Source organism: Symphodus melops (genome assembly GCF_947650265.1).
Source record: "Symphodus melops genome assembly, chromosome: 5".
NCBI lineage: Eukaryota > Metazoa > Chordata > Actinopteri > Labriformes > Labridae > Symphodus > Symphodus melops.
In genome coordinates, this window is record NC_136695.1 from 14531701 (window position 1) to 14544015 (window position 12315).

The window sequence follows — 12315 nt, forward strand, 5'->3', positions numbered from 1 at the left end:
ACAGACAGATCGAGCAGAAACCATCCACACCTTGGTCCATCCCAAAATGAGGTCACTGTCCAATAATCGAAAACGCATATCTCAGGAGATGCTATTTGAGCTGTTGTCATCAATAGCAGCCGAATGACAAGCTAATGGACTAAAATGTGGGTAGTAACCACAAGCTGTGCGCATCATCTCTCTAAAGCACGTCTGAGGCGCAGCATGCATCTCGCCCCTGTACCTCCCTTTAGTGGGTCTGTTCTTCTTCTTTTTTTGTGATATACCACCAGTGATCACACAGACTGGTCTACTGTAGCTCTCCTACACCAGACTCGCCCCTTGCCGACTTACCGGATTTGAAAAACGCCGCTATGTCTGCTGCGTCCTTTGCAGCCTCATCTAGTCCCTCTCCTGCGCTCATGGCTGTGGTCGCTTGTGCGGAAATAGCGATGGATATCCTCCAAAGGATGAATTGATATATTGATAATTTATCAGCAGAAGCGGGTCCTTGTGCCTTTCATTGAAGTAGATCCGGTCATACAATCTCTGCGCCCTCCGTTAAGCGAGAGACCTCCTCCTCCATTTTGGCCGAGAAGGGAAAATCCTGGCGACCGATCGGCGGCGCTCCCGAGTCAGGAGGACGTGAGGGAGAGGACGAGGAGGAGGAGGAGGAGGAGGAGGAGGAGGAAGGGGATGATAGTGAGAGAAGGGCGGAGATAAAAAGAGGAGGGGACGAGAACGGAGGGAGGAGGGCTATTCCGTTTGTGGGTGGGGGTGGGATATCCTGGGATTCCGTTTCTAGGGGTTTTGGTGCATTGTGCGCCACCCAAAATGAGTGTGCGCCACAGCACACCAGCAGCGTCACTCACTGCGGTGCTGATGCGGCCTGCGTGGGAGTCCTTCTTCATCATTTTATGCCTCAACAGCTAAAGCTCAGATCTGTAGGAGATGCCAAAGAGACACGCATCATGGATATCACTGCGTTTGTTTTATAGCCTGTGTCTATAGCTGAAGATATGCAGATGTGCTTCAAATATTAAATCTAAAAAAGGCACTTCTTGCGGAAACGTGGGTAATATCCCCATGAGGTGATTGTATTGTGGTGCTTAAGCCTAATAGCCTCTTTAATGTAAAACTGCACAACTGTGAGTTGTAACCTATAAGTGTTATATTGCTCTCAGCAGTATAATGACTAAACATGTCTTTAGCGGATGACAATGTGACTATGACAACAATGGAGAAGGATTATTAAATTGTCTCTTCGTCTCCAAGTGATGAAGATGATGTTCAAGTATGAGGTCATTTGCCCCACAAATCTAACCCATTTCTCCCTGACAGCTGCAGAGATGCCATTTTTTATTAGGAACAGTGTACTACTGCCATCTAGTGGTTATCTTTGTTAATTGCTCTGGGAAGGTCAGTCATTTCTCCCGACACACAGTGGAATATAATTGAGATTAAGCATAAAATGCGTTTAAAGACTGTTACATTTAATTCACTCATATTTCAAATAGTTACTTTGGTTGTTCATACATATTGCGCACAACTAAGACAGCTCAAAAGTAGGCTACATGTTTCTTTTGTCACAGTAATTTAATTGACTCCCTACCTTGTAGTGGCCGGCCATGACGTCATCCTGCTGATATGCTGCGTTTTGATCGAGTTTCCAGTTGTCTTTTTTTGGGAAGTCCGACTTCAGTGTGTTAACGTGATTTCAGTTCGGAAAGTAGAAATGTTCCATAGACATACTGTAGTATCATCACATAAAGGCGTCGATACTACGAAGAAGATCGATAAAATGCCACTGTTAAAAGTTATTGTGAGCAAAAAGTTGACGTGCCCTACGTGAATTAATAAAAAAGTAGGCTGTAACATTAACAGAGCAATTTGCCGCGTGATGACGGTTCTGATGTTGTTTCGAGTCTGGCTTAAACAGATGTCCATGTGCATTTTACAAGCCAGAAACTGTTTTTTTTTTTTGTTTTTTTTATCAAATGAACAATTTGAGGAAAACTTAATTATTATAAATGTCAACGATGGTCGCCACCTGGTTTGAAAACGAAATCAAAAGAGTGTGTAGCTACCGACGTGACATGGCGTTCACTTTATGGTTGTAGTTCTGTCTTCCGGTCGACTTTTTAAAATAGTTTCAGACTGCTTTGCTGTGGTTTCTAAAACCTATAAGTGAGCACAAACACTGGATCAATAGGGTTTTTTTTTTTTTTCTTTCGGGACATGCCCACTACCCCGATAGCCCGTTTCAGAAAATGCCTCGTTCCCATGGAAACCACTGACAACACAAAAGGCCAGTTCTGTGAAAACGTGTTACGGACCGACAAAATCTCCGTTCCAAAGAAACATTGGAGGAAAGTGACACTGGCCTTATAAGAAATAGGAAATACTACGTTTTGTAAAGGAATGTTTGAGCCATGTCCTTCAGCTCTCGACTCGCCAAAGTCAGCTACAGGAGCAGACCCAGCCAGACGAGTGTAGCAGGAGAGTCTCACAAGGAGGTGCAGGTTTGAACCCCCATCCTTTTTAACAAATTACAGTCCTAATAACTTGATACTTTTTGACCAAGAGGCACTCTATTCCTTGGCTGTAGCTACAAGAGTTTCTTCTTCTTCCCAAATGGATTAATTTAGTGTTGCCTCAAACCTATTACCGCCAGAAGTTTTTTTTTTTTTTTTTAGCACAGTTTTTAAATGGAAAAGGAGACTCTTAATCTGCAGTTAATGTTTAATATATGAAACCTCTGAGCACAATGTAATTGCTTTGAGAATCACTGCACTATTAGACTTACTGTCCTGTACTGTCTCAGCAGTTGTCAAAAGGCTTTAGTACAACCTACTATGCTGTTTTATCTGTTGTTTGTATTACATGCCTCAGACCACTAGATGGCAGTACAAAGTTGCTGATAGTATTCAATAAAAATACTAAACGATCTTTAAGTTACAGCCAGTGTTCATTATAGATCTAACAATATCTGTTTGAGTTAGTGAGATAGTTGTGGATTGAAGAGTTGACCAGCAGAGTAATGGACATATGAAACGCCATCAACATGTTAATTCCTTGTGGATAATTATACGATTTAATTTTGACATTTGTATGAATTAATCTGAAAAGAAATGAAAACACACGTAGAGCCAAAACCTTTCTCTTGTTGCTTTACATACATTGTCACTGAACTTTTGTCATATAAAGGTTTTCTTTTTGGTGTGAGAAGGTGTAACCACCTGATCAGGACCAACCTGTAGCCTACTGTACGTTTGCTTTATCTTTGCTTGGCGTGAATGTGCAACACCTTGTGTTTCACCTCCTGATGTTTTGTGGCGTACAAGCCTACTTTAAATATAACTCAGTTTGAGCTGTCTTCCACTTCGATGGTTTCAGATTGACAGAGCTAATCCTGTATAGGGATCAATAGAATATTGATGACTTTTACAGTATCTTCTTGTCTGCCTTATGTCCATTATTCTTACCACAGATTTGAAGAAAATTGAAGAACCTTCAAACCAAGAAGGTATATATTAAAATCGGAATCAGTTATTGATCAATTTAGTAATTGAAGCAAATAGGGGTTGTAAACAAGACCGTTCATTGAAAGAGAACTGGTCTGAAGATATTTGCCAACGTTAGAGACATTTTGTGATAGTTCTTGGTGTACAAGTTAAAAACAGATTTGTACTAGCTTCCCAGGTCAGTCAGTGTGGGGATCCTCTGGGACAACAGTAGACCTATCTGCCTCGCTCCCTCTCTCTACGTCTTCCTCTCTCAGATCTCACCACCCCCTTCATTTATAATTTAGCGTCACTCTCCTGTTTCATGGCAGCTCAAAACCAGACAGTTCAGCTGAGAAAATCAGTCATGGCGTTGTGAAAAATGGATGACCCAGCTGCTTTTAGATGCAAAGCTTGGCAATCATTCCTTCAATATCAAACTGTCTGTCAGATCGGTGATGAGAGAGCTGTGCTTCTCATCCGCGGGGTGCCACAGCAAAAGCTAATGGAAGTTAATGTGAATTGATGGGAGGTCTATGCTGCTGTTTATCTGAATGATGTTGTGTTGACTGGGGAATGAAAAAGTTTTCATACAGGCATTGCAAGTCGTGACTTTTTCTTTAAAGTTTCATCAATTTATCTATGTTTATTTGTTATTTATTCATGTTTATGTGTTATTAGTAATTTCATCCATATATGGATGGTGTACAGTAGATATATATATATACATATATATAGACTAAGGTGATGACGTATTTTTGTAGGCCAACCCGAAAGAAATGGCGCCGGTGATTCCTACAAGAATTCGCCTATTTATTTGGGATTTTTGCATTGGATTTTGAATGATTGCAGAAAATAAGCTCTGTGTCAAACACATGTTTCTGATGCGTAGCTGTTTTGTTCAGCTGGATAATCTTTAGTGATCACCATTTTTATGAAGTTTGAAGAGGTAATGCAGCAGAGAGAAGTAAAAAGCTAACGTTTTGCTATAGCGAACTATGACCGGTTGATTTTGACGTCATGACCGTTATGCTTCATCGATCTAATCAGCGGTTTTGACAAGTTAGCGAAACCGTAGCTCCATAAGTTGTTTATTAACTTAATATTTACAAGAGCACTGAAAAACATGACGAGAGGATTAATGAGAGAGTTCCCGGTGTGATGTTTAATCTCTCTGACAACCACTGTCTCAGTTAGCCACTTTTTAGCAACCACCGTTTTAAGTACGTGTAAAAACTTTAAAATTCAGAAGTGGGGGTCTCAGCTAACGTGGTTTATTTCGCTAAACAAAACATCAAAAAAACCTAACTCACTTCTGGTTTTTAGGACTCATTCCTATGCCAGTCTATGTAGATCTAGATTAGAAGCAATAACTCGCATTTGAGCAGCAGGTTTCAAGTCTATGCCTTGTCTTGAACTTGTATTATACTTGACAACAAACTTATAAAATGAGCTGTCTTAATCCTAAATAATTAGTTTATAAGCTAGTATCAAGAACAGTTCTGCACTGCTTCTCATGAGTGAAAATGAATTACTCTATATGTTGACCCATTATTGTGGCGGCTTGAGATTGTTGAGTGAGTTTGTGTCTGTGACTCGTTCCAATAAAAAATCCAAACTTCCAGATTGTCGATTTTTCGTAGATTTATTATACAATAAAGGGAGAAAAAAAGTATTTCTAAACAGAAGGTCAAAATATAATGATGATTACGGTGATAACAATATCTCAAACACACTCACCCTCTTCGTCTAGCTTCCTGCCACCCCAAATGCACAGGTAAAAATAAAGTACACCACGCCCACTGCTAATTACTGGAAGCAATATCAAATCCATATAAGGGGCGGAATATAACAACTAATTTAAATTTGTTAAACGTGTTTGTTTAACTTTTGTTAAATGTGAAGAGAAACTTTAAGACCTAATCGACCTCTTATACAGTCATGAAGATATATTCTGTTTTCTGAACTAAGAGAGCACAATGCTAATGATTATCAGATGACACCATTCTATTCATGCTCTAAGGACAGTCACTACAGTCTGCATAAAAGAGTTTCACTCAGTTAGCATACAGTGGTAACTCATAGCATGTGTAAGTAGGTGTTAAGTTTGTGAAACCTGGTGACATCAGAGTTTGACACATTTCTTGTTATTTTGTGCTTTTTATACTAAATCAGAATGCTTCATTTGTGTTTCGCTGTGTATGTGTCTTGGTGTTTGTGTTTGTTTCTTAAGGTCTAAATAATGTAAAATGGACCTCTCCTCACCCCAACACCCCCATTGCTGTCCCTCCGTCCCATTGTTGCAATAGAATTGTAAGGTGAGAGCGGGGCCTTGATAATTACCCGACAGACAGAAGGTCACCCAACACCGTGTTATGTGGTTAGCAGCCCCTTTAGGAGCAACAGCCTCATAATTTCAGGGCAGTAACCTTTCTCTCATGGCTAATAAGAGGGGCTGGTTGCTCACAAACTGTAGCAAAGCCGCTCGTTCCTTGTCTTGTCTTCATTGTTTGAAGCTGTAATTCTTTCATGTCCTGAAAAGAAAAGCTAATTAAGAGGGACGACTTACCTGAAAGGGAAGTGTCAGAGGGAAAGGCCGATCACGATGCTGCATTTCAAACCAGACTATCAGAACAAGGTAAGGTAACCCAAGAGGTCTGGAGTTACAGCCGACCTGGCTTCTTGATTATCTTCATTGGCCAAATGTAATTCATCATTTATGTGTTTGGATTCTGTAAACAGCTAAAGTGTTTGTGTGTGGATGTGGAGAGAGTGCAGGTCAGCTAAACTCAGGGGAAATAAAAAGGCGTTTAATTTGTAAATAAAAACACCTTTCTGCGTGTGTTTCTGTGCTGAACGTTAATCTATCTTCTTAAAGGAGGATTATCATACTGTATCAGATGACAGCCTCAGTCTGCTGGATTTATCTGACGGAAGATACAGCTTTTGGACAGTTTCCTGTAACAGAAAAAAAAAACACATTTGTGACTTAAACATTGGACACATAAAAGTGTCATGTAAATGTGAAGCATAAAACTGCTGGCTTAAATGAGTATTTTCCATTTCTTTTACCTTTCAAAACAGAATTTGGACAGTCATAAAAGTGGCAGTATTTTTGGACGAGAGAATCCTTGCTCTAAATTCTTACATTTGAAATGACGAGGTCGGTTCAGTTTTTGTATTTTTTTAAATTATTTGTATTTTTTTGCATTTTACAGCAATTGGGTTTTTGTCAAACTGTTCCACCTAATGTTAAAAAATTCAGAGGTTTTCTCGGGAGCTGTGCATCCGCTTCTCGTTTCTCAGCCATTCACACTAATTCTGAGGGACTCAATCCTAGGAGGCCGATGCAGAACCTGCACTTTAATTTTCAGTAGTTAAACATCTGTTTAACTACTGATTTAACTACTGATTAACAGTTTAACAGATTTTCCTGTAGCTGTGAGTGCATGCCCCGTTGTGTGCAGTTGTCAGTAAGCTGCCTTTAAGTCGTGAGGAGTTCTTTGGGGAACTCGTCCCTCCTGTTGGCTGTGAAAACACAAATACTGGTGACTAAAGTATCCATTAAACATAAAGCAGGCGCATATATTCAGCTCACCTGGTTGAGTGGTCATGACTGACAACTTGATAGGGCTGCAGTCCCGTGGAGGATGCGAGTATCCAGCTCTGAGGAAGTGATAGGGGACTATAGAGGAGACATTCTAAAGGGACGGAGAGCTGTCATCATGTCGCAGCTGTTTAGAAAGCAGCTCTGGAAACAAACAGTTTCTAAAGTCATCAAGGTAAGAGAAAGCACCCTTGTGTTTGTTGTGGTTATGATGCCAAGCAGGTGCTCTGACACTATCTGTTATTTTCCAGAGTGCGAAATGAAAGAGACAAAACGAAAACTTCATTCAACTTCTGCGTTGAATTTAGCAGTTTGTGTTGTTGAGGCTTTGATTGAAGTTTGCCTTGCACTTCTTTGTGTTCTTCAAGGAGGCTTGGCAGGTAACTGAAACTCTTTATTCTTTTTGTCATACAGAAACATCAGACTATATTCCTCCTGTCTCGCAGTCCAACACTTACATGGACCTTATTTGGCTTCCTGATAGAGAACACCGTTTATTTATTAAAGGGATTCACAGTCTTGCCGTTGTGTACCTTGGGACAGGTCTTTGTTTACTTCTCCAAGTTATGAATACTGGTGTTATAACATTTGTCAGTCTGCAATGCCTTCTGTTTTATGGTCAGAACTAAATGTGGTTGTGTGTGTGTGTGTGTGTGTGAGTGAGAGAATAATCTTCCCCTCCCTGCGTTGTGTCTGTGTTTTGTTTGTCTCCGGGCTGAAGGCTGACTCTGTCATTCACACTGTTTGGAGTAAAAGCAAGAAGGAGGAGGATTGAAATGCCTGGTTGCTCGGCAACAGATGGCTTGGCATGTCTTTTTTTTATGGTCGACCTGTAGAGAGTGTGTGTGTTTGTGTGTGTGTGTGTGTGTGTGTGTGTGTGTGTGTCTGTGTGTGTGTGTGTGTGTGTGTGTGTGTGTTTGTGTGTGTGTGTGTGTGTCTGTGTGTGTGTGTGTGTGTGTGTGTGTGTGTGTGTGTCTGTGTGTGTGTGTGTGTGTGTGTGTGTGTGTGTGTGTGTGTCTGTGTGTGTGTGTGTGTGTGTGTGTGTGTGTGTGATTTATCAGAGCCCTGTAGTTGTTGAATTAAACTTCAGCCACATCGCTTTGTTCAGTTTGCCAGTATATACAAATATATATTTTTGAACGTGTTTAATAATCTGATCAGTGCTTCAGATTGATAAACCTTTCCAGCACATACTGTAGGTCGTAGGTTTTAAAGACCTGCAGACTGAACATTTGGAAGCAGCTATTTATCCGTGCTTTGCAACCCTCCTGTTACCCATTGAAGTGACTTATGAGCTGCAGTCCCAGACGGAAATGAAGAGGGCTGGCGTCACTGCAGGTGGACACTCGCTGAAGCCTTTAGAAAAAAAGCCTGTTCACTTGTTCTCAGAAAGCAAACGTGACTGTAAGATCCTTTCCTGCTCTCTTTTAAAGCTGCTGCAGGGTTGATGTGTCACTAACCATGCTGACATACACTGCGTGTGATGTCGTTTCCACGCTCTATTGACCTCTAGCCTCATATTATATGACTGACCCCCAGGCCCCGACTGATAAGAATCAATACTTTAACTCTTAACAACACTCATCTGTTATATTCAAATCCACACTTCTTCCTCGTGCTCTCATGTCCTTACATACTTCACTTTCATATTTCCTTTTACATTCTCTTCTCTTATACCTTATCTCCCCCCCTTCCTTTTCCTTCCTTACACCCTTCATCCTTTTCCTATACTCTCCCTCTTGTATCTGCATTTGTCCTCATATTCAGCTCTTTCTTCCTCCAGCGCCTCATGTCAGTCAAGTTGCCCTTTCGTATTATTTGGGTCTGACATCGTGGCTCTTTATGTTCCTTTTTAATCCTTTTTTCCAGGGTTCAAGCTGATCTAGCTTTAAAAAAAAAACAACCTTTCATCCAGTTAGCCTGATCTGGTTCCGACAGTCGTCCACAGAGTGTGAATGGGGGGGTGCACAAGTGAATACAAAAGAAAACCTCTGCTGCAAAGAGTGGAACTGTTTCATGACGTCTACATGGGCCGACACTCTTCACACAGGAAAGAGAGACAAGAGCAGTGGAGAACATTAACATCCCTCTCAGTGTAGTCCATGACAGTCGTCTCAGCTATCAGGTTAATAAAGGTTTCTATTTTTAGCATTGCCTGCACGTTTCCTGCTTTGATTCTGAAAAAAGGGGCTGTGAAAAAAAAAAAGGCCTGTTCATGGTGACGTCAGTGCAGAAAAGTATTTAAAGCAAGTGAAGGCTATTTCTGTCATCAATGTTCAAAGTCTAGACAGAACAAAAAAAGAAAGAAAGAGAAATTAAAGAATTGAAATGAGCACTGCAGCTGGCACACCACGTTAATACAAGGCGCCATGTCATTTATTGGCTAACCTTGTTCCTGTGTTACCGAGCAGCGTATCCTGGCAACCCACTGTGGCTGATGACACTGTCAATACCCTAACACAAGTCATGGCCTGTTATAAACTGTCTGCAGGGTTGAATTATTCCAGGGAAACAGAATTTTGAAAAGTCTCGGGGGTGCTTTTTAGGCAGCGGAGATAAATGTGGGTAATTTAAAGAAGGGTGAAAACGGAAAGTTACATCTGCAAACTCCAACAGACAAGGCAACTGGCCCTTCAGTTTGACTGACTGTGAGGGAGGACTTTTATACAAATAAAGGAAAGCTTCTGTTCATTGACAAATGAACCTTTATTGGATAATTAAACTGCCCTTTCATTGAGATTGTGTAACTGGTTCTCTGTTTGGAGTTTATGTTGAAGCAATGACGGAGAAAAAGTGTAAAACCACGGGAGATCATCAAGCACTGATGCTTAAAAGCCTCGTCTGGTTAAACAAAGTATGTTAAATATGGTTGAATGGCTATGTGATCGCTTGATTCATTTTGTGATTTTTTTTTTTTTTAATCACTGGTGAACCACAGCTGAGCTGAATGCAGCTTTGTTTTTGCCGATTGAAAAGGCCCATCTTTTCCCTTCAAAAAAAAAAAAAAAATCCAATTATGCTCCCATGTAAAGTGGGCGTGTTGTCTTTGGAAGCCTGAATGTGATATTGATTAAGAATGTCTGTACATTTTTTGTTTAGCAAAAATTGAAAGAGGAACGCGAAGCTAAGCGGGCCCAGCTGGATGGAAGACATGACTACATCCTCAGCATCGTGGCTTCATGCCTTGGACTGGAGAAAGCAGATGTGGAAGATGCCATACTGGAGGGAAACCAGGTAAATCCATGCTCATGGGTTTTCAGGCAGAACATTTTTTTTTTAAAATTATTTTGTGTTTTTTTAATGCCTTTATTTAGAGGCCAAAAAGAGAGAGAGAGTAGGGAAAGGAGCCACAGGTCGGATTCGAACCAGGGTCACTCGCTCTAGAGTACTAACCAGTAGGCTATTGGCACTCCAGAAGCTCCACTATTTTGGCAGCATAAACCGCAGCCTTTAAACTGAAATATATATCGCATGAAAGACGAGAACGATTCAAAACAAAATAAACGATTATCGTTACACAATGATATCTATCTACTGATTGTGTTGATTTGTGAAAAATTCCTTCTCTTGTTGTTGCAGATTGACCGCATGGAGCAATTCTTTGTTTCGGAGGGTCTTCCACACCTCATGTTCTACTATCAAGACACTGAGCCACTTGAAACAGGTGCCGTGTAACTCTTAAACAAACCATGTCAAAAAACCTACCGTGTCGTCAAGATCTAATTGTTGATAATACATCATGATAAGATTCTGGCCCTGCTTGAAAGAACCTTTACTGGTAACAGACGTTGTGGCAGTATCATAATTGATTAGGTCTCCAAAATCACTGACGGCATTATTAAATGACATTCCATGATATCAGGATCTCAGATGTCTTTTGTTTTTTGTGGTTTCAGCGGCAGCAGCAGCCTCGGCGCCCTGCCAGCCTGTCTCCCAGCAGCATGCTCACAGCAAAAAGCCTAAAGTGTTTGTGACAGACGGAAGGGATGTGGCACTGACCGGAGTGTGCGTCTTTTTCACCCGAGCCAACACTTCTAAGACAATCACCTCCGAGAACATTCACAGAGTGAGTCACTTTGTAACCCCCTTTTCTTGAAAACGAGAACATGAAGTCAGACGTTTCAGGGTGAGGGTGTTTGATCAAAGCTGAAGGTAATCCCGTCATGCTTTTATGATCATTAGCGTGTCTGGACGTTATATATCTAATTCTAAGCATCGTGTTGCCAAATGAGCTAATTACACAAATCAGATGCATTTTACAAAATACTTTGAAAAAGATTTTCTCATAGGACGACTTTCTGTTCTGTACATAGCAATGTGACTAATTAGATCAGTGTGACACGAACAGATTGATTTGATGAAAACAGAACATGAAATGATGTTTCCTTCCACAGGGATTACCTTTGAGCTCATCCTTTTGATTAAAACACATTTTTTAAGTCAGATACTCTCGTACTTGCTCATCCAGAACAAGGAAAAGGAAAAGGGGTTCAGTAGAAACAGCTTGATGCTACAAGCAGTTCAGACTATTGATGCTGGTCTCCTGCTGACACAAGCAAAGCTAAGCTCCACTGCTGTCAACAGGGCATGTTGGTTACAAGACACTCAACGCTTAAGATCCAGGAAGTGCGAGTTTAGTGAGTGTGTGTTTTGAAGAGTGTGCGTGCATGTTAAAGTCACCCCATAGAAATGTAATGATGATCATGTCAGGTATGTCTCGTCCACAGAGGATGCATTTGTCCCTGTAAATGAGCTAAAAGTTCAAGTTGGCATCATATTTAGGCTTTCTGTCATAAAACCTAAAGCAATACATTATTCAGATTAGACGTGTTACACTGACTGAACTCTTTTTAATTACAAGCTTCTTTTAGATGTGTGCAAACTTTTATCTCCCCAGGATGTCAATTTCAATATGTTGGACACAACTGAAGGGGGTCTGTTAAAAAGTGTGGAGCAGTTACTCTCAGAGATCTTCATCCCCACACTGAGAAAGATGAACCACGGCTGGGGGGGCCTGGATAGCCCCCAGGCCAACGCAGTCAAGCAGGACTTCATATCATCATTGGACAGCTTTGTGTCTGTTCTGGCTGGAGCTCAGGAGAGTCTGCAAGAGAAGGTGAGGAAAAGACTCACGTGTCAGAGAGCTATCAAATGACATACGAACTCAATCAAAATCTCTTCAAACATCTCTCAATGAGATCACAGTAATGAGTGTCATTAACGCAG

The 12315-nt window shown here is 41.0% G+C and overlaps 2 protein-coding genes across 5 annotated transcripts in view; one reads left to right on the forward strand and one right to left on the reverse strand.

Annotated features, from left to right (window-relative positions):
• Positions 1-1891, reverse strand: part of triob (trio Rho guanine nucleotide exchange factor b) — a 115004-nt gene extending 113113 nt beyond the window's left edge. For 2 of the 3 annotated variants that reach the window (XM_079343744.1, XM_079343743.1), the window contains exon 1: positions 334-953. In XM_079343744.1, the coding sequence (XP_079199870.1) occupies positions 334-403 (70 nt within the window). In that variant the 5' untranslated portion in view covers positions 404-953. Of the gene's footprint in view, positions 1-333; positions 954-1591 lie in introns of those variants that run through there. The other variant, XM_079343746.1, reaches the window with a different exon arrangement.
• Positions 1892-2393: 502 nt separating this feature from the next.
• The window catches only part of dnah5 (dynein, axonemal, heavy chain 5), an 89678-nt gene continuing 79756 nt past the window's right edge, over positions 2394-12315 (forward strand). For both annotated transcript variants that reach the window (XM_079343741.1, XM_079343740.1), the window contains exons 1-5: positions 2394-2501; positions 10189-10323; positions 10669-10753; positions 10992-11155; positions 11987-12205. In XM_079343741.1, the coding sequence (XP_079199867.1) occupies positions 2412-2501; positions 10189-10323; positions 10669-10753; positions 10992-11155; positions 11987-12205 (693 nt within the window). In that variant the 5' untranslated portion in view covers positions 2394-2411. The remainder of the gene's footprint in view (positions 2502-10188; positions 10324-10668; positions 10754-10991; positions 11156-11986; positions 12206-12315) is intronic.